The sequence below is a fragment of the Onthophagus taurus genome, chromosome 10 (assembly GCF_036711975.1).
Source record: "Onthophagus taurus isolate NC chromosome 10, IU_Otau_3.0, whole genome shotgun sequence".
Lineage (NCBI taxonomy): Eukaryota > Metazoa > Arthropoda > Insecta > Coleoptera > Scarabaeidae > Onthophagus > Onthophagus taurus.
In genome coordinates this window covers 5,898,163-5,921,301 of record NC_091975.1, presented here as the reverse complement: position 1 = coordinate 5,921,301, position 23,139 = coordinate 5,898,163, and the positions used below count along the sequence as shown (strand labels likewise).

Genomic DNA, 23,139 nt, shown 5'->3' with positions numbered 1-23,139 from the left:
GTACTTAATGCGCAATGTAATATAATTAAAAGATAAATAAGAAATTTTTTAAAAAATGTATTTGGTATTCAGTGCGCCGAATTCTCATCGATGTTCTTGTAACCTGTTCCACAAAAACCAAAAGACCGTACGTGATCGCACTCTTCAAATATGTGGTCGAGCCAATAACCCACAAGTTATTTATTTCCAGTTACTGGATTCTTTCTTTATTTTGATCTTTTTAAGGTTGAAATCTTTAGTTATGACTTAAGAAATTGTTTTTTAAAGTAATAATTTTGTGGGTTAACTCATTAAAAGAAGAAAACATTTTGAGGAACTCGCGATCTTAAGCTCTCTGCTTTTAGGTGGTTATTCTTGGCGGATCGTGAGAGTTTTGGTGGGGCATACCCAGGAATGGACTGCTCTGCGTAAGCTGATAGCTTACCTAGTGTTCAGTCGCCCTAAAACCGCAGTGGTAAGCGCGTTTCTTTGGTAAGTTGCTCCTTGAAAAACTATCTTAAAGATACTAACAAAAAATAGTTTACAAAACTATAACAATTTATCTCAAACTATATACATTTAAATATTTAACCAATTCGATGCAATTAGATACATTTTTTTTGTTGAAAATGTTACACATGATTAACAAATTTAAATATCCATTGAAAACATTTATAATACATAGTTCATGACCTTTACCTACTTATCCTCAAACGAGTCATCACTCAAAAATTTACGTATTCAGTTACAAAAATTTTTTTAATGACGCATTTCAAAAAGATACGATGTTTCATGAATCACTAAACCTACTTTTTGTGTACCAAAGAATGTTAATGGATTCTTTTAACACTTTGCAGTTCTTTGTTACATCGCAAAAAGGCCCAAACAGCAATAACAATGGACGCGATTAAGAAGAAAATGCAAGCTATGAAGCTTGAAAAGGACAATGCTTTAGATAGGGCGAAACATATGGAGCAATTGGCTAAAGATGCCAATCTCCGTGCAGAAAAGGTTTGGAGATGAACACTTTTTTAAATTATTTTTATTAATGAATAATAATGTGATGATAGGCTGAAGAAGAAGCGCGTTCTCTGCAGAAGAAGATCCAAACCATCGAAAATGATCTCGATCAAACTCAAGAACAGCTTGGGCAAGTCAACACCAAACTGGAAGATAAAGAAAAGGCTCTCCAAAACGTAAGTTTTCCAAAATAACATTACGATTTATTTCCTGGGATCGGTGATGTAACGCGCCTGGAACTCCGAAACCATACTATGAGTATTTTTAGATTACTCGCGGACCGCCGCGTTGCCAAATATGGCGACGCTTAAGGCGTCGTGACGCCTCGGGTCATATTGCAAAATTAATTTTCAAAATAAACCTTAAAATGAATATCAAAATCAAAATTTAAAAAAAATTTCATTTAAAATTTTGTTAAATTGGTTGCCTACCGTTTAAAAAAAAACTTCCGGGAGTTGCTACGCAACGGCAGCGCAACGAACGGAGGCGGTTCAGTAGTGCAAGAACCGTCCACCGGTGAACAGCGCCAAAATGGCAGCGATGACCGATACAGAAATAAAACAACCAGTTTGAAAATGTCCCAAAGGGTAGGGTCAGGGTCTACGAGGAAGAGGGGGCACCAACACCACCCTAGAAATCACGGTAACCGTAAAAAATTGACCCTGGATCCCGTGACGCCCTCGAAAATATCAGAAAACACACATAACCTAGAAACCGAACCAACAACTGTCAAAGTGACAGATACGTCTGTGATTCAAAGTGCCTCCGAACGTGATAATATAATAGATCTAACTAATTGCGAAGACGATGATATTAAAATACGAAAGGGTGGTAATCGTAATAAATCCGAGCCAAAAATTGTTAACGAAATTTTGGATGACGAATCAACCGATATGTCTTTGGTTTTTCGTCCGGCTGCTGAAGGATCGAGTCAAAGTGACCAAGAATCCGAAGATCCAGAACTTGAAGAATTATCCAGGCTACGTTGTACCTCAGAACGAGCTGAAGTAGTCGCTGAAAGAGAAGCAAGAAAAATCCGAAGAAGATGTGCAGATTATCCAGGGTTGGCCTTCGGGAGTTCCATCTTTAGTTCCGATACTCTCATGAAGTTCTCCATCATCAGGAATGAACTCCACAATATTATGAATACACAACTGAAACGGGTACGTTTAGATGTCGAGGCAAAAATAGATTGTGTACACGGGAGGTCCTATTTATAGAAACAAGCCCAAAAAAACATTATTGAAAGACCTCGAAACACACCACACGCTTTAATAACCTTCTGGGTCAATTAAAAACAACACACTTTTAACAATGAGATCTGTTCATTAAGATCAATCTAATTAAAAAAATGGAGTTAGAAAGTTATGGGAATTAAAAAAAATAGTGTATATAAATTGATATAAATAAATTATATATGAATAAATGGAAAGAATTCAATTGTCAATAGATATGGGTGACTTCCTTTATTAAATTATGGCACGCGTCTTAATAAAAATCAATTCGGTCTGAATCACTTTAACTTATAAAAAGGGACGGGCATCTTTTTAAAATCCTCTCGAGTTTTACCGCCATATGGTGTTCGACCCCGAATTGTAATCTCTATAAAAACCAGAATACCATATTTGGTTGTTGGATGGCCTTCAAAGTGCCAATAATAAACAAGCTTACACCTTATCTTTACTTGAGTAACCACGAATAATATGCATTAATTACACAATACTTTTTAAAAGAATTTTTTTAAATAAATGTTACATAAAAGTCATTACATAAAAAACAAAAATCATTTCTTAATACACATTTTTTTGAGTACCCAATATCTTTGTAAGCAAATCTCAATTTTGTCATTTTTGACAATTAACGTCATTTTTTCAAGGATTTCACTATGTAATATAAAATAATTATGATTGAAATGAGTGAAGTCATGAAAAATTGTTTATGTAATTGTGCTAAACTGAATGTGATGGTTGGTATGACATTTTTTGGTAAGTTAAGGCAACAAGGTATTCTATTTGATATGAGTTAGAACCAGCAAAGTCCCTAAAAGTAAGGAATATCTCAGAAAGATTGTTGTTTTGTGATAATTTTTTCCTCAACCTTCATTAATCGTCTTCTTTCTCCACTCAAGGCTTAAAGCCTGTTCTTCGTTAATGATGCCTCAATTTTGTGTTTATTTTCTTGGTTTCGTTTACTTAGCGGCGATTTATCCCTAGTCTATCTTGTCCCATTCTTTCTATGTGTGCATTCCATTCTTTTTTCCGTTTATGTGTCCAGTTCTTAATATTTTCCACTCCACTTAATGTTCTTATGTCTGCGCTTCTTTCTCTATCATATAGAGTTTTACCGGTGATTCTGCGAAGTATCTTCATTTCTGCTGTTTTCAATATCCCTTTTCTTTTAGACATGTCGTCAAGTCTAGTCTCAATCGTGTAGGTCTTATGGTGATCGTTTGGAATCCACGAGATGAATATCTCAATCCAACATCCAACATAACTGATTATTGTTGAGGTTAGGTTGAGATCCGTTTATTCCGAAATGAGTTTATTCTGTATGAAACTTCGTCTTAATCTGAAAAAGGATAAGATTATCTCAATCTTCATTACCAATTTCACCTCGATTTCTTGTTATTAATAAAAGAATCTCTTTTTGTATTTTAAGTCTCCTAGACATAAAATAGTTAATACTTTCTATGGTATTTTCTAAAAGTGCCATGATTATTTCCTATTATTCCGGGAGGATATACATATTTACTTTACCTCATTATCTTATAATAACAGATAAAATCTAAAATAATTTTTTGAATTCGTAGAATTGTAACAAATATTTTATGATTCACGTTTTATTATAAATATAACAAAAATAATTTTCAATGTAATACCTAATTCTCAAAAAAAACGAATTAATTAGATATCATCGATTTAATCGAAACATAAAATTGACAGTTTTGACAGTTGAAACGTCATTTTCTTTGATGTGAAGTTAGATGCGATATTGATTTGGAAATATCTTTAATTTTAAGTTTATTGTAGATAAATTTTTTGTTTTTCTCGAATTAGTATTGAAAAAAAATTTCAAATCGCCGCCAATTTTGAAATGAACCACTTTGCAACTAATACGCCCTCTCTTTGACGTGTCTCGTATTCGGCGCAAGCGCACACTCAGCCATTTTGTCGTTCTCGAGCCGACACCGGCTCGCCCAGTTGAACGTTTGTCGCGTATACGGAATATCCGCATTTTGTAGCCACAAGTTGTTCGTCACAGTGCCAGGTGTTAACCGAGTCTGTGTTTCTAAATTAATTAATTAAAAATTTCCACGATGACGACGACCATACCCCAAGGTACGTTCCTCGACGTTCTCAAAAAGAAGATGAGACAGGCAAAGGAGGAAATGGAACGGTACAAGGACGAATGTGAGGAATACAACAAACGACTTCAGGGCGAGATCATGCGACGTGAAGAAGTAAGAGCGAAATAACAAAAAATAATATATATTACATTATAGGCGTTATCTCGGTTTCTTTTATCTTTTTTCCGAGAGATGATCTCGAAAGATCTTGAAATCCCTCTCCTGATAAAGTACTTTTCAAGTTGATGTGTTTTTTACACATTTTTTGGGTATTGCTGTTTTCGGATTGATCGATTTCTTTAGGGGGAAAAGTTGGATGACGTAAAATTCCGTAACGGTCCTGTAAAAATTAAGACTGGACGCGAGAACGTAACTGTTTATTACGATATATACGACACATGCTTTTTTCTTCCTTTTTTAACTTGGTTTTTATTTTTTAATTGACAGGAAAAGTTGGTTATATTTGGGTTTTTCGTTTTTAGGGTGGGTCTCGTTCTTGTTGTGGTAGTACTGTTTGAATAATCTTATGAATCATGTCGATAATCGCGCCTAAGTCCAACTGATATATTCGTAAGAATTTGACCCCACAAACGTTGCGTAATTCACAATTTATTATAAACAAGACTTATCTTTTTTTATGGTGTAACGAACTCAATCAGTACAAATAAAAAACGTTACCTTATAAGGTTATTTCAAAATGCTTAACCTATAAAAAATAAACTGTTTATTATTGATTTTTTTTGGTAATTTCAAGATATCTATTCAAAATTTATTCTAAAAGATCACTAATTTGAAAAAATTCTGCAACATTTCTGCGTGGTATGACGATTATCAAGAATTTATCGGAATATTTAGTTCTACTTCAAATTAATTCGACGATTAACGTTAACAAGATAAATATTTATAATAACCAAGAAGTAACCTGTTGCTATATCCGATTAAAAAGCAAATTCGCTCAATTAACAAGTTGATGAAGGTTCAATTCCATGATCACTTTAGTATGTACATAATTTATATCATATACAAATGTACCTATATGTAATTGTGGTTTTCAATCTGCCGCCTGTCGCGAAATTGTACCTTAATTTAATGAATTAAGTTCTATTAACATTGGTAAGTTTATAGAAATGTAATCTGTTAACATCAACGGATATTTTTTATCTTAATCGAGCTTTAATCGACGATTAACAGAATGTTAACCAAATGTGAATCAAATTCACTCACTCAACGGTTTTATAATCCTTAATTAATTTAATAAATGTTAAAAATACGTTAATAGAACAGTAATCATTCTGTAACGTTCAATTAACTTTGGTAAGTTTATACAAATGTCATCTGTTAACATTAACGGATATATTTTACTTTAATTTTATCTTAATCGACGATTAACGTGATGTTAATCGAAATGTGAATCAAATTCGCTCAATCAACGGTTTTATAATCTTTAATTAATTTAATAAATGTTAAAAATGCGTTAATTGAACAGTAATCTTTAGGTAACGTTCTGTTAATTTTAATGTATTTCTACAAAAATCATTGTTAGCGCTCTGTTAACATTAACGGAATATTAATTAACACTAATAACTCAAACAGAACATTTTTTACTTTAATTTTTTTCTTAATCGAGGTTTAATCGGCTGTTTATATAACATAATGTTAATCAAACTTTAATCGATAGATAGATTTTTTTTGGTAATTTCAAGATAAACTTGGATTTCTATTCAAAATTTTTTCTAAAAGATCTCTAATTTGAAAAAATTCTGCAACATTTCTGCGTGGTATGACGATTATCAAGGATTTATCGGAATATTTAGTTCTACTTCAAATTAACTCGACGATTAACGTTAACAAGATAAATATTTATAATAACCAAGAGGTAACCTGTTGCTATATCCGATTAAAAAGCAAATTCGCTCAATTAACAAGTTGATGAAGGTTCAATTCCATGATTACTTTAGTATGTACATAATTTATATCATATACAAATGTACCTATATGTAATTGTGGTTTTCAATCTGCCGCCTGTCGCGAAATTGTACCTTAATTTAATGAATTAAGTTCTATTAACATTGGTAAGTTTATAGAAATGTAATCTGTTAATATCAACGTATATTTTTTACCTTAATTTTATCTTAATCGAGCTTTAATCGACGATTAACAGAATGTTAACCAAATGTGAATCAATTTCACTCACTCAACGGTTTTATAATCCTTAATTAATTTAATAAATGTTAAAAATACGTTAATCGAACAGTAATCATTCTGTAACGTTCAATTAACTTTGGTAAGTTTATACAAATGTCATCTGTTAACATTAACGGATATATTTTACTTTAATTTTATCTTAATCGACGATTAACGTGATGTTAATCAAAATGTGAATCAAATTCGCTCAATCAACGGTTTTATAATCTTTAATTAATTTAATAAATGTTAAAAATGCGTTAATTGAACAGTAATCTTTAGGTAACGTTCTGTTAATTTTACGGAATAATTAACGGAATATTAATTAACACTAATAACACAAACAGAACATTTTTTACATTAATTTTTTTCTTAATCGAGGTATAATCGGCGGTTTATATAACATAATGTTAATCAAACGTTAATCGATAGATAGATTCGCTTTAACTTAGACACGGTTTTATAAATGAAACAGCTTTAATTTGTTAAATTTAAAGAAAACGTTTTAAAAATTTCTTTTCGATTGGCGCTTAAATTAAAATGCAAGACAACATTCCTTCGATACCTTAAATGTACAAAGAAAGAAATCGAGAGTGAAAAGGCACGTCTCTTAAACCTTGTTTAGACACCAAGAGAAACTTTACCAACACCACCCGATGAATAATTTATTAAATAACTTGAAACGAACCGATTGTCGTTAAAAAGAAATTATTTGTATAAAACAAATAAGGGCTTTCGCTTTTTTTTTCAATGACGCACGTTTTAATTACAACAATGCTATTTATTTAATTCATTATTAAAGGAAGTGTGGTTTTGTGGGTTTCCGTTTTCGTTTATTCTAAATTTTTTTTAAATCAAAATGTTTTAACTAGTTTTTGTTAAAAATATAGTGTAGATTGAATGTTTACCCAGAAAACGATAAGAATCGTAGATTAAAAACGTTTGAAGATTAGATATAAATATGATAGACATATGAATCATTTAGTAATTTTCCTTATTTGTTTATTTCTAGGCTGAATCTGAAGTTGCAGCTTTGAACCGTCGTATTCAGTTGCTCGAAGAAGATTTGGAACGTTCCGAAGAACGTTTGGCAACTGCTACAGCTAAATTAGCCGAAGCTTCCCAGGCAGCTGATGAAAGCGAACGGTTTGTAATCAAAGAAAAAATATTGAACATTGTTTTATATGGTTTTTTAATGACTTCTAAAGATTGGAATTTATTAAAAAAATGTTTTAACTTTTTATTTGTTATTGTCCAATCTTTAAATTTATTTTTAATTATTTCTTTTTTTTTTATCGACGAATACTTTACGATTGAGTGGTCACCTGCCTGAAATATCAACTCTTTTCCGTTTCTCGTTCACCAATCGGTCGTATTTGGTTTTAGGTTTCATTGCGTAACCCATAAAAAAACCTTGATTCGCACGATTTTTTTTTTTTTTTCAATACAAATTCAATTTTTTGATGCCTATACATATATTTATTTTCCTACTTTATATTTGTTTATATAAAAGTATGTATTTTAGGTTGCGATAAATAACGTTACCCATTACTTATAAAAGCAACGAAATTAGTTGATAGTTTTATTAGGGAGTACTGAAACATTTGTGATGCTTTGTCAATATTAGCGTTTTGCTAATGTTTTGATAAGTTCTGATTTAGTGTTGCAAAATAATATGACGTAAAGGTTACTTACAACAAAGACGCTACAACATAGATACACTAGAGTACTTGATGAATGAGGGGAAGATAAGCCGAGGTCGCTTGCGGCCGAGGTTGTATAACTAAGACATTATATGCTGACGCAACACAGATTTCTCTTTGATGAGTGAGACATTAGCTGAGGTCGCTTGCGGCCGAGGGAACAAAGATATCTCTTTTTTGGCCGAAAGATATCGGAGCTGAGGTCGCCTGTGGCCGAGGTAAGGAAGTTTTCTTTTAATGGTCAAGAATAATACTGCTTGAGCTGGCTTTCGGCCGAAGTACTGCAATTGAGACCTCCTATACGCAGTCTTGGCAACAATTTCTCAGCAGTTTCTAATTAATAATACATTTTTAACTATTGATCGCCTTATTACTTATCTGAATTACATAAAATATAGCGCCATCTATTGAAATCTATTTTTATTAAAACATCTTAATTCACCCCAACATTACATCACGATTAATAGGGATAATATATAATAAATAATTTATTCACAGGGTAAAATAATAAATTAGGTTCCGTATTTTAAACCGGAAATAATTCGTTTTTCAATATATTTCCTTTTAAATAGTTTAAATTCAATTGGACATACTCCAATACACCGTGACTTAATTACTATCGTAGTAAGGGTGTGTAAAAAACCTATTCATTCACCGTTTTCTGTTATTTACGTACATACCACTTACGGCCTGTTCACAAAGCTGTTATGCGTATTGGTCAACGACCGGATTTAATTTACTCAGCCAGGTATGTAACCGGTTGTGAACGAACTCGGTAGCACATCCATTTTAACCAAATTTACTCAACCTTTTTAATGTTTATTTGATAAACGCCCCCGAACGAAAAGTAAAACCAAAATTTATTTTAAAAAATCACCGGAAATTTATACTTGGAGATAATTCGATGTGGGGGTTTAAGTTTTAACGAAATAACATTGATTTATGAGGGTGATGCGTGAACCCAGATGAGTTTAAATTTGGAGATGGATAGGCGTCTGTTAAATTAGAATTGAGGCGGATATGTGTAGGCAGGTGGCCCCGCAATTTTCAGTTTAAAAATAAACTTAAAATGATTCAAAAATATTTAAATCGATTAAAAAATCGTCATTCAGGATACGTAAAGCCCTTGAGAACAGGACCAATATGGAAGATGATCGTGTGGCGATATTGGAAAGTCAATTGGCGCAGGCGAAAGTGATCGCCGAGGAAGCTGACAAAAAATATGAAGAGGTACTCTTCAATTTCCAAATTGAAACAAATTTTAATCAAAAACAAATTTGATTATTAATTTATTAAGTTAAAGGTTAGGAGGTGGAATATTTATTTTTTCTTTTCATTAAAATTATTTCTTAATTTTTTAATAACTTAATAAATATTCCATCATCATTAGGGAATTTAGGATGTTTTATTTTTTTTTTATTTAGTTCTTTAGATCCATCACCAAATGGTCCCAAGATGAATCGTCACTAAATTAAGAATTATTTGTAACCCGAATAGCATATAAATTTTTGTACTATTTCCTTTAGCGCCCGTAAGATTCTTGAGAATCGTTCCTTGGCCGATGAGGAGCGTATGGATGCTCTTGAGAATCAGCTGAAGGAGGCGAGGTTCTTGGCTGAGGAAGCCGACAAAAAATACGATGAGGTGCCCCTGAAAACTTAGCATTTTTAAGTGTGTTGTGTCACTAACTCCAAAATCGGGCTACTTCTTTAGTGATGCGCTGAGGCGAGACGTAGACAAGCATTTTTTTTTAATTTTTTTAAATTAAAAAAAATTAATAGGCCGCGAGCTCCTCTTTTATTCTAAAATCAGAAACACCATGGAACTGAAAGAGAGAAACCGAGTTGATTTTCAAAAAGCGCAGTGAGATTTAGTGATGAATTTAGTGACAGTGAGATGCTATTTTTTTCTTAATAAAATGATGAGGGGGGTTATTGATGAGTGCTTCTTTTGTGATTAGTGCCTTATAAAATCGAGAAGTGATGAAAAAAATTTTATTGAAAAAAAAAAAGATAAATTATTTAAATATTATAGTTAAAGTGGTTATTTTTGATGTGTTTTTTTAAGTTTGTAGAATCAATTTACGTTAGAAAAAGTATTTTTTTGGGTTTATTTTTTTTTAAGAAGAAAATGATAGACAAAAGTTTTGTTAAAACGACATAAAAATGATTGAGATTTCTTCTCTAAGTGATATCATCATGGTCAAAAAATGCTCGAGGCTACGTTTATTGAGAGTACGTTCCATGGTGCTCAAAATAAGATATAAGAAAAATATAAAATAAATTGCATGTTATTTATTTTTCTTATGCATTACTATTTAATGATATTAAGGTGTTGGCCCATTGTTAAGTGATCCAATTGATCTTGAAAAGTTAGCTGATTTTTAATAACCGTGTTAATTTACTTATATATACTGGTCATTATCAGAAATTAATTATTTTGATGTCAAAAAATTACCTAACGGAGTGACATCATAGTAATTGGGTTCTAAAAAATTAAAATATACCATTACTTTTATACTCGCACAAAATACACCTTTACTTTAAGCCCAAACACGATGTATTTATCTCAAAAAGTTCTTAAAACGTCATTTTTGAAAGACACCATCTTAAATTCTCTTAAAAGTCATCATATCCTGAATGAGTTACATCTATAATTATAAACGAAATCAATATATTCTTATATTTTCGTGTTCTAGAGAAAAATCTTTTTAATTTGAGCCTAAACTTAAATAATATGATATTTAAGTCATGTGACATATCAAATTACAGGGTTTTTGATGATGATTTTCAATATTTTTCGGCTTCAATATGATATGCTTAAAACTGCATTTATTAAGAAAATAAATTGCATGTTATTTATTTATTATTTTCTTAACCACTGGTTAATGCATATTTAATCGTTTAAGAATCAATCACTTCTATTTTAATGTTTTATGGTTTAAATATGCATAATCCACAATAATTTACAGGTGTATCTCAGAAAAAAATATCTTTCAGTGTCATTTTTTTCACAGTGTAACTAACACTCTGATAGTTTATAATTTAATTAACACAAACAACATGCAAACATTTCATCTAAAAGGAGATACCTAATATTAATCTTAAAATAAAAAATTTTTGTGATGTTTTCGTGTTGTTTTTGGTTTTTTAGATTTTATCTTAACTATTATCTTAATTAACAAATTGTTTTTTTAGATATTGTTGTTTTTTCTTTACTATTAATAATTTAATCTGCCATTATTAAGATGCAACTCTTTCATCACAACACAAAGATTTATTTGTATTTATACCATATACAGGTGGCCCGTAAGTTGGCAATGGTTGAAGCTGATTTGGAGAGAGCTGAGGAGCGCGCTGAAGCCGGAGAATCGTACGTTTATCCGATTAAAATTTGTTTAGGCAGTGGCATGTAGAGTGTGCATTGTGTTCTCTCAAAGTGGACTAACACAACAATTTTTACAACTTTAATTATAATATATTTTACAAGATGAATAGATGGCGAACGCATTATTAACTTTTTATTTTGCTGTTTATGATCTTTTACAGGCATTCACGTGTTTCGAATTTAGATAGCTTAGTTTTTTTTAATCCATTTCTTATTCAAATAATATCTTGGAAACAGTAATTATTATTATTTCATGTAAAATCAAGATATTATTTGGATTTTTTTTAATACATCAATATTTTGATTTATATTTTGAATGGTTCACATAAAACTTAATTTTTTTGCAACAAAAGCTTTTGAGTGTGCATGTGTTTGTATAGGTTGCCCGAAAGTTGGTAATCATGGAAATAGACTTAGAACGGGCCGAGGAAAGGGCCGATAACAGCGACAGGTAGGGTGCTTTTCTCACACCAAAACAAAGCGGGGTTTGGTTATGGTTATTGGAGCTGAATCGGGTTTTTTTTCTAATTTTAACGTCGATAAGATAAGTTATCTCACTATGTTATTTTTGCCATTGGGGATAATAAAGAGAATAATTACAAAATAAAAACTCCAATAACCACTCACCGACTTTAATTAATTAAACTGCTTCTTTTGCTTCTTGGAAAAACAAATTTTAACTAAAATTACATATTTTAAAAACTCATATCATTTTTTAATCAGTTATTAAAATAAAAATTGATGTGAGTTTTTAATTTTCTTTGTAATACTCTAAATATTGATTGAATTTTACAGCAAAATCGTAGAATTGGAGGAAGAACTCCGCGTCGTTGGTAACAACTTGAAATCCCTTGAAGTTTCTGAGGAAAAGGTATGATTCTTTATTATTTTTAAATTTCTAAACATTCCAATTTTATTTAATTTTAATTTACCAACAAAATGATTTAGGCCAACCAACGTGAAGAAGAATACAAAAACCAAATCAAGAACCTCACCACTCGCCTAAAAGAGGTAGAGTGCGAGCAAATCGAAAAAAAAAAGCGTTTTTCTGTGTGCCGCCTTTTAATATCAATGTATTGATTGCATCTCGTATTTTTTACAGCTCCTAATGTTTATCTTTTATAACCCCTCCTTGCTCGTATGTTTTTTTTTGAATTTTTTTGATATAGACTAACTGTGTTAACTTCAGGCTACCCTCAGAGAGGAGGAATACACGTCAACGTTGAAGACACTCGATTGCCAATTCAAAGAGGTAACTGTAATCTGGAAGTCAACAAAAAGTTTGCAATCTCTTCTCTGTTTGTTATCTTTTTTAATACCTTTCTCGGTTAGGTTTTTTCTGATATAAATTAGATGGTATGGAGTGTCCTTGAATGATGATGTCCTGGATAATTTAATAAAAAAAACCTTTGGAGGTCTCTTCTTATCTTTGTTTTTTAATTTGTTATTAATTTTAATAATTTTGTAAAAAAGCATGTTATTCTCTAGTCGTTTATTATATTGTACGCAGGCTGCTGCAACCAGAGATTCTTGCGAGGACAAAATTCACGTCATCACTGATAAATTACGTGAAGTAAGTTGAGATTATGATGACGGGAAATTTACTTATTTATTTAAATTTATAAAATCACTTCAGCAGCTTTTCAAAAAAGAATCTTTTTTTATTAATTAAAACAATTTATTTTTGAATGGTGGTGGGTGCAAATTTTAAATTCACTTTTTTTAAATTCTTTTTTATAAGTGAGAGTGAATGTACGAATGATTTTGTTATAATAATTCTTTCACGTGTAGCTTTTCTTTATTATTAGTCCCTCACATTCACACGGGTGATTAAAAAACCTTTCACTACTTTTTAAATTGAGTAAGTACACGTTATTTTGTGGCGTGTGTGTAGAGCAATTTGAGCAAAAACGCTTTCGCTTTAATTAAACAAATGTGTGAAGCTTTATTTAATAGCGTGAATTATTAACGATGTTATATTTCAATGAAATTTTTGTTTTATTGATTTTTAAGAATTACCTAAAAATTTTTTGAAATCGATGTTTTAATATTAAAAATTATCTTTGATAAAGACTGAACCAGAAGGAAAAGCTTCTGCCCTTTGTTGGACATTCCAATTTTGTCATAACGAGTTCTGTGATGATGGTAAAAGTATACACACAAGTATAGCACCTAAATGGTGTTCAAAATCGCAGCTCTGAACTATTAGAAAGTTTAAAACAGCTCTATCTTTGCTTGCTGAGTTCTGTTATTAGAAGTAGCTTTCCAAGACAAATCCAAGTTATTTATTATGCCAATAAATTTTTGCTACTGAGGTTGATGGTAAACTCAATCCACATCTTAGAATGGATCTATTGCAATTTTTGGCATTCCACACATCCCTTCAGGGAACTCTACCAAAATTAGCCAATTTAAGAATTCCCCAACGCAATCTTTCAAGATTATATATGATGAGCTGTTCTCCATGGTTCAAAGCTATCATAATTGAGCCAGGTTTTCCCTTGTTAACAACCTAACAGAATAGGTAGAGTGTGCTTCATCATTAAAGAATTTTGCCGAGCACCTAAATCATGCTTAGTGCTTTCCAGCATTAAATAACTGGAAATAGAGGTCACCATTAGAAAATTGCCACTCTAAAGTATTAGAAAGTTGAAACCTAAGTTATTCTTTATGCCAATACATTTTTACTACTTAGGTTGATGGTAAACCCAACCCTCTTCTTATCATGGATCTCTGCCAAAATTTTAAGTTAAACAATTCCTCAACTCACGATTTTGAAATTCCTCAACTCACGATTCCTCAACAACGATTCCTCAACACGATTCCTCAACTCACGATTTTTGAAATCGATTTTGAAATATAATAAATTATCTTTGATAAAGACTGAACCAGAAGGAAAAGCTTCTGCCCTTTGTTGGACATTCCAATTTTGTCATGACGAGTTGATGATGATGGTAAAAGTATACCGAAACGTGTAAAAATGAAAATGTAGAACATTTTATTTTAAAATTCGATGTAATAATGATTCCAAACGCGGAAATGTATCCCTTGTCAATAACATAACTGAATAGGCAGAGTTTGCTTCATCATTAAAGTTTGATTCCAAGCACCTAAATAGTGTTCAAAATCGCCGCTCTGAACTATTGGAAAGTTGAAAACAGCTCTATCTTTGCTTGTTGAGTTCTGTTACTAGAAGTAGCTTTCACAGACAAACCCAACTAATTTATTATGCCAATACATTTTTCCTACTGAGGTTGATAGCAAACTCAACCCACATCTTAGAATGGATCTATTCCAATTTTTCGCATTCCACACATCCCTTCAGGGAACTCTACCAAAATTAGCCAGTTTAAGAATTCCTCAACGCAATCTTTCACGATTATATATGATGAGCTATTCTCCATGCTTCAAAGCTATCATAATCGACCCAGGTTTTCTCTTGTTAACAACCTAACAGAATAGGTAGAGTGTGCTTCATCATTAAAGGATTTTGCCGAGCACCTAAATCATGATTAGTGCTTTCCAGCATTAAATAACTGGAAATAGAGGTCACCATTAGAAAATTGCCACTCTGAAGTATTATAAAGTTGAAACCTAAGTTATTGTTTATGCCAATACATTTTTACTACTTAGGTTGATGGTAAACCCAACCCTCTTCTTATCATGGATCTCTGCCAAAATTTTAAGTTAAACAATTCCTCAACTCACGATTTTGAAATTCCTCAACTCACGATTCCTCAACTCACGATTCCTCAACTCACGATTCCTCAACTCACGATTCCTCAACAACGATTCCTCAACACGATTCCTCAACAACGATTCCTCAACACGATTCCTCAACAATTCCTCAACTCACGATTTTTGAAATCGATTTTTAAATATAATAAATTATCTTTGATAAAGACTGAACCAGAAGGAAAAGCTTCTGCCCTTTGTTGGACATTCCAATTTTGTCATGACGAGTTGATGATGATGGTAAAAGTATACCGAAACGTGTAAAAATGAAAATGTAGACCATTTTATTTTAAAATTCGATGTAATAATGATTCCAAACGTGGAAATGTATCCCTTGTCAATAACCTAACTGAATAGACAGAGTTTGCTTCATCATTAAAGGTTGATTCCAAGCACCTAAATGGTGTTCAAAATCGCAGCTCTGAACTATTAGAAAGTTGAAAACAGCTCTATCTTTGCTTGTTGAGTTCTGTTACTAGAAGTAGCTTTCAAAGACAAACCCAAGTAATTTATTATGCCAATAAATTTTTGCTACTGAGGTTGATAGTAAATTCAACCCACATCTTAGAATGGATTTATTCCAATTTTTGTCATTTCACATCTCTCTTCAGGGAACTCTACCAAAATTAGCCAGTTTAAGAATTCCCCAACGCAATCTTTCACGATTATATATGATGAGCTATTCTCCATGCTTCAAAGCTATCATAATCGAGCCAGGTTTTCTCTTGTTAACAACCTAACAGAATAGGTAGAGTGTGCTTCATCATTAAAGGATTTTGCCGAGCACCTAAATCATGCTTAGTGCTTTCCAGCATTAAATAACTGGAAGAAGTTGAAACCTAAGTTATTCTTTATGCCAATACATTTTTACTATTTAGGTTGATGGTAAACCCAACCCTCATCATATCATGGATCTCTGCCAAAATTTTAAGTTAAACAATTCCTCAACTCACGATTTTTTATGATTGTATATGATGAGCTGGCCTCTATATCTCAAAATCATACACGAGTCAAGGTTTCCCTTGCCAATATCTTAACAAAATAGGCAGATTCCTTATCTTCTCTTGGAAGTGTAACTTTTTTTTAATGTTCCCACATCCAGCAACTTTCCATAACGTATCTGAAGGGTTATATTGATTAATTGCGAATTATGAAGAAAAATTGATAGAATCGATTTCAAAAATACTTAATTTCATAGAGTTTTCATTGAAATATAATTCTTATTAACAAATAAAAAAATTTATATACTTAATTTTTAAACTAATTAAAATTTGTATTTTAAAATATAGGCTGAAGCCCGTGCTGAGTTCGCTGAACGTTCGGTTCAAAAACTCCAAAAGGAAGTCGACAGACTAGAAGGTAAAAATGAAAGTTTTTGTTTTCAAAAAGATTAAAAAAAGTTTATATAAATAATAACTTTAATTAATGCTAGTTTTTTTTTGTGACTGTGTTTTTTAATTTCGATTTTTTGTTGTTTGCATAACAAATTAACACCGTTACAGATGAATTGTTGGCGGAAAAGGAAAGAAACAAACAATTGGCGGACGAAATGGAGGCAACATTGCACGACATTCAGAACATGTAGACGATTTCAACCTTTAAAAATTTAATTTGAAAAAAAAAGAACACGTTTAAAACACATAAAACACAGCGACAACATTCCCACTGCAAAAGAATGAATAATATTGAAAAAGAATGATTTAAAAGAAATATACTGACGACGCGTTCAAGTGCTTACACATTTTTTTTTTAAACAGAAACAGATATAGTTTGTAAGGTTATCATTTTTTTTTGTTCTCTTCATATATCCTCGCAGGGTGCTTCGTCGTAGAAACCAACCGCTCAGGTCGAAATTTCGCACTGGATTACTTATTTTTTGTTTCCAATTTTTTTTTATAAATGTTGTTTAAGCCTTAAAACTTCAAACGATTAAATACAGGTCAAAATATAAATTAAAAACACTGCCAATTAAAGCAACTGATGAATAAGTTTTTTTAAGGTTTAAAAAATGTTTTTAAAAAATTTGTAATTCCATGCTGATTATTCACACAAATCATTCCTTAATTTTTATTTTTTTTTTGTTTTTCAATTTTCGGTTTATTCTATTTGTATAATTGTACATGATTAATTTAGAGGAAATTAGTCAAATAATTTTTTTTGTAATTTTTTCGGTTGCGCCGTTTGGAAATTGAAAGTAAAAAGCCGGCGCGTTTAGAACAATATATTTGATTATATTATTTTTTTATAATGTAGAATTTTTCGGGGCGTTTATGTTGTGATTTTTTTCTATTATTTATATAATTTACTGATGGGTTTTTGGGTCGCTATTTATTAAACGTGTCCGTGCAAAAACACTTTTCAAAAGGCGTACACCATAAAGACACAATCCCCCTCCCCCAATATTTTGATTTAGTATTATATATTATTTGTATTTTATGTAGTTAATCAGTTATTATAAAATTTTAATCACAATTTTTTTTTGATTTTTTTGTTGCATGGTTTTTTTTAACTAACCAAACCTTAAAACCAAACCTTTTCCAGAAAAAGTTAAATAAAGAAGATTATAACATATTTTTAGAGCATGATTTTCTTAAACTAAAAAGAAGAGTTCGTTGTGCAATTAATTATACTCGTGGAGTAAATAAATTGATGACCTTTTTGAACTTACAGACGAATTGGTGGCCGAAAAGGAACGTTACAAGGAAATTGGAGACGATTTGGATACGGCTTTCGTCGAACTCATTTTGTAAATCGACTTATGGCTCTTCTTGTGCGCTACTCAGCAATACGAAGAAATTATCGATCATTTCAGATTATTTGTTAACTTAACATAAAAGTTTCCACAACGGTTTGGGTCGACTCAATTTCGCCAACAATGATCGTTAATTTCTTAAATGCTTAATGAGATGATTATTTTTTAATTTATTTGTCTATTTTCTTGGTGGATTTGTTAACTAAATATCTTATTTATCAGTCTTATCTTTTTGAGTATTGTATATACAGTAGGGCGATAAAAAAATAATAAAAAATTCACGTATTCTCGGTGGTTAGTTTTTATTATTTTTTAATAATACTAAAATTTCTTTCCTATTCTTGACTAACACAACTAACATTATTGGTTACAGACGAACTTATTCAAGAACGATCAAAATTTAAAGCCATCGCTGACGAAATGGATCAAACGATGGCCGATTTAGCTGGATATTAAAGAAAAACAATGGATTTGTCTACAAAAAAACTGCCTTTTTTCTATAATTTTTAAATTAATTTTTAAATAGCTTCTTTTTTTTTAGATTTTTTTAGAAAGCACTAATTTAATTTATTTCAACAATCTCGTTGCTCATAAATATAAGAAAAACGAGTGTAAATATAAAAAAAAAAGATTTTATATGATACAAAAATAAAAATTCTAATGATGTGTTCAAAAAAATAAGATTCATCAAAATTATATTTAAAATTCAAACCGCTTAAACATTTTCTTATGATATTCTCCAAGAAAATCATTCCCATTTTTAAGTGCACACGAACAAAGGATGCTTTCAAAAATAAAAATTGATGGTTCTTAAAAATAATTTATTTTTTTTTATAATCGATCGAAATAAAAAGTGAAATTTAAGAGGGTGTTTTTCTTGGTAATCCTTTTGATTTCCCTTAAAAAAAATTAAATCCTTTTTTTTAGTTGGTTGTGCCAAAAACGCCGAGATTAAGTACTTGTTGAAGCGGTACAACGAAAATTTAATTGCCTCGGATACGAATCGTTGCTCCTCCGGACTTGGAGCAAAACAAAACCGTTGAGTTTCAGGATTTACTCGAAACAGCTGCTTTTGTAACTTCCCTTTTCATTTAATGTAAGCGGCTTTCAGAAAGGTTCCAAAACAAAACAAAGGTAAGTGCTTAAGCGTTATTACAATCTATTATGCATTTATTTTGAGAGTGTTTGTGAAGATTAAGTTTATAAAAAAAAAATCAAATTGATTTTCTATTTTAAAAGTTTGGAATCAATCATCAAATTGTATCCAGTATTTGCCAAAATTAAATGAAAACTAATTCATTACAAATTTCCAATCGTGAGGTGCTGACCTCATTGCTGGGATTTTGGTGCATTTAATGCAATGCAATGAAACGAGAGGATTTGCACAGGCATTTAATATTTGATTTGTAAAAAGCCCCTTGTATGAGTACTATCAGCAGAGAAATCTTTCTAGATAGGATTGGAATCGTGAAATTTGGTCAGGTCAGCAGTGGGTGTTCAAAGAGAACCAAAAACCTTTAATTTCATGGTCAAAGATTGTTTGAAACTGGCGGCATAGAAAGACAGTTAAAGCGTTATTGGTGCAAAATGTTTTATACTACCCTTAGAGTGTTGTCCAAAATAGTGTTCTTGAATTCTAGTCGTTTGAAGATACATTTTTTTTATTTGTTATGGCAAGTGTATTGCAGAACCGAACATACAGAAACGGCTACTCTTGTATTAGCAGTGTTTCATTAGAAGTTCCTAGTTTTCATTATGAGTGTCTAGTTTTTGCCTACAGTAAATAGTTTTGTATTAACAGTACTCTAGTAGGAGTAACTAATTTCAATTAATAGTTTCTAGTCTTCTGCCAGCGGTATCTAGCCATGTATTAATAATATAAAATCTTTCATTAGCAGTATTTTATCTTCTCTCAGCACTATCTAATCTTCTGCAAATACTTAGATAGTGTAAGAAATATCTAGCAAGTATCTAATCTTTTGCAAGCAGTTAAAAGTGTTCTATTACCAATATCTACTCTCCCAGCAGTATCTAATCTTCTGCATGTAGGCATATCTCATTAGGAGTGTCTAGGTTCCCTTTAGTAGTATCTAGTTATCTGCTAGCAGTGTGTAATCTTCTGCAAGCAGTTAGAAGCTTTTTGTAAGGAGCTTCTAGTCTCCATTAATTAACTAATTCGTAACTTTATTTTATTACATTGTGGAACATATACCACATATAAACTCCCATTAGCAGTATATAATCTTTCGCATGTAATTAGAAGTCTTCGATTACCACTTTTTACTCTTCCAGTAATATCTAATCTTCTGCAAGCAGTTGAAAATCTTTTTTAGCAGGAGGTAATCTTTTGCACGTAGTTAGAAGTCTTCTATTACTAGTTTTTACTCTTACATTACATTACATAGAATACATATCGGGTAGGCGGACCAATCAACCTTGCACCGCGACCCTAAGGATCTATTGTACCCCGATAGATACCGTTATCAAATTTCACCGTGCAGTCCAATGCTCTTAACGAACATTAATACCTTGCTCGGCGAAAGGTCATTCAGATCTTTTGAGATCTGAACCGTCTCTGCTTCCTCCGCACATAGTCGGCATTCAACATCGTCGGCTAAACCCAACAAGTTGAGATGTGCTTTTAATCGGCAGTGCCCAGTAAAAACACCCATTAGAACTTTTATGCTACTACGGGCAAGTCCTAAAATATTCCCGGGTCTCATTCCAGGAGAACTGGTCCACAGTAGGCGAAGTCTCTCTTCAGCCCACAGTCCAATCCTATATTTGGCCATCGCAAATGATACACCAACTGCTGGTTCCGGTCCCACAAACGCTTCAGCGCTGCCATCTCGTGCTAGCTTATCTGCCGCTTCATTGCCAGCAACCCCAGAGTGACCCGGGACCCAGATCAGAGAGACTCTGTTATCACAACTCAGTGTGTTTAATGTTCTCTTACAATCATTAACCAGAGCCGACACCGTTTTCACGGCTTGCAGCGCCTGGAGAGCGGCTTGACTGTCTGAGAAAATTCGTACTGTCATGTTCTTCACCCCTCTTTCAAGAAGGATTTTAGTACCCATGTCAATAGCAAATACTTCCGCCTGGAATACAATACAGTACGTACCCGGGCTGTAGGCTTGCTTAATTCGAGGTGTCTGGCAGTATACTCCTGCTCCTACCCCTTCAGGCGTTTTTGATCCATCTGTGTACAAGCAAATGTCTGCCCGAACCAGAGAATTTTCATTTTCGATCCAGGACTGCCGCTCAGGCAGTACAATCTGGTATCGAGCGTTAATCACTGATAGTGATACCGCCAAATCTGACGGCATTGATAGCACAGTATCAGTGCTTATAATGTCTTCCGCAGCCCATTGGTAGGACATGTCGGAACAGTTTTGAGCATATTGCTTAAATCTGTAAATGGTTGTTCTAGCCACTTTCTCTATATGCAAATGTAGAGGAGATAGGCCAAGCAGAACCTCCATTGCTAGAGTTGGCGTTGTGCCTATCGCACCAGAGATTGCCAATCCAGCTACTCGTTGAATTCGTGAAAGTTTACTGATAACTGAAGTCTGTCGGACTTTCCTATACCAGGCTGCTGCTCCGTATGTGATCATAGGTCTAACCACAGTCACATAGAGCCAGTACAGTCTTTCAGGGGTAAGACCCTAATTTTTTCCACAAAGACTGCGACAAGTCCACAAGGATAGTCTAGCTTTGTGCAAATGTCCATTCCATGACAGGGTTTTGTCTAGGATTACTCCTAGATATTTGACTTCCTTTGAGAAAGGAATTTCTTCACCTTGGATAGTTGGGCGGATTAGTCCATCCAACTTTCGCTTCCTGGTGAAGGGCACAACAATTGTCTTTTGCGAGTTTATTGAGAGGTTCTCTCCCTTACACCAAGCGTAAATGGTATCTAGGGTCACCTGGAGGACTTTAGATATCCTCGGCAAACAGGTTCCTTTGACCATAACGACAATGTCATCAGCATAAGCTTGTATTTCCACACCAATGGCTTCGACTATCGCAATCAGATCGTCAACTAGGAGGGACTAAAGCAGGGGAGATAACACCCCTCCCTGCGGACAGCCACCTCCCGGCCTGAAGCGTATCCTATCACCGTGGAGTGATTTAGAAACTATTCTACTATCTAGTATATTGCGGACCCAACCCATTCCCCTGTCAAAAGCAGCTCTTTCAAGAGATTGTGGTATTGCGTTGTTGAACGCTCCCTCTATATCCAGAAACGCACAAACCAAGATTTCTTTATCCTGCAGCGTCCTGGATACTCTACCAACTAAGTTGTGTAGAGCCAATTCTGCTGATTTTCCCGCTTGATAAGCATACTGGTGGGGACTCAGTGGACCAGATACCAATGGCACCGTACGGATATACCGTTCCAGAACTTTTTCAAGGGTTTTCAGCAGAAATGACGTTAGGCTGATGGGTCGAAAGGCATTAGAAGTAGGGACCGAACGGCCCGCTTTGGGTATGTAAAATACCCGTACCTTAGTCCATTCTGCTGGCACATATTTCCAGGCGACACTCGCTCTGAAAATTTTTACCAAGATTGGCAACAACAAAGACCTCCCCTGCTGTAACAAAGCAGGAAATATATTGTCTTCTCCAGGCGATTTGAACGGCTTAAACGTTTGAATTGCCTGGTCCACGGATGTGTAAGTGACGACTTTTCTAGCCACACTCCAATCCGTATTTGAGGGGCGCTTTGCCTTGCAGGAATAGCCCGCTGTGGCATTATCGGTCCTCATCATCAGGCTTCCTGGGAAGTGAGTCTGTGTGTGAGCCCAGGGGTAGTGCTGGATCTCTAGCGAGAATCTTGTGAATTCTTGCACTGCTGGGTGTGTCTTTCACTCCCTCATAGAACCTCCTCCAAGACTCTCTTTTTGCCTTACGTATGTTTTTGGTGTAATTCGTTAGAGCCTGTTTATATTTCTCCCGTTCACCTAATGTCTTGGCCCGGTTGAAAAGCTTTCGGAGCCAAGAGATTCGTTCCACCAGGGTGTGCCCTG

General features: G+C 33.1%; 1 protein-coding gene across 27 annotated transcripts; it reads left to right on the top strand.

Annotated features, from left to right (window-relative positions):
* Window positions 1-363: 363 nt before the first annotated feature.
* Window positions 364-18,970, top strand: LOC111413729 (tropomyosin 1). 27 transcript variants are annotated; one of them, XM_071199214.1, is made up of 10 exons: window positions 364-471; window positions 837-990; window positions 1,050-1,175; window positions 7,542-7,675; window positions 9,345-9,462; window positions 12,000-12,070; window positions 12,415-12,490; window positions 12,568-12,630; window positions 16,644-16,713; window positions 18,480-18,970. In XM_071199214.1, the coding sequence occupies exons 2-10, from the start codon at window positions 877-879 to the stop codon at window positions 18,560-18,562; spliced, it is 855 nt and encodes a 284-aa protein (XP_071055315.1). In that variant the 5' UTR covers window positions 364-471; window positions 837-876; the 3' UTR covers window positions 18,563-18,970. The 27 variants fall into 27 exon arrangements, with proteins under 27 accessions (XP_071055315.1, XP_022900581.1, XP_022900579.1 ...); XM_023044813.2 differs by lacking the exons at window positions 12,568-12,630; window positions 18,480-18,970 and adding exons at window positions 13,130-13,192; window positions 16,857-17,826; XM_023044811.2 differs by lacking the exon at window positions 18,480-18,970 and adding an exon at window positions 16,857-17,826.
* The last annotated feature ends 4,169 nt before the right edge of the window (window positions 18,971-23,139 follow it).

Coding starts and splice junctions, on each gene's coding strand:
- LOC111413729 (XM_023044806.2), top strand. CDS start 1,575: ATGTCCCAAAGGGTAGGGTCAGGGTCTACGAGGAAGAGGGGGCACCAA. Junction 2,163..7,541: donor TGAATACACAACTGAAACGG/GTACGTTTAGAT, acceptor GTTTATTTCTAG/GCTGAATCTGAAGTTGCAGC. Junction 9,877..11,533: donor CCGACAAAAAATACGATGAG/GTGCCCCTGAAA, acceptor TACCATATACAG/GTGGCCCGTAAGTTGGCAAT.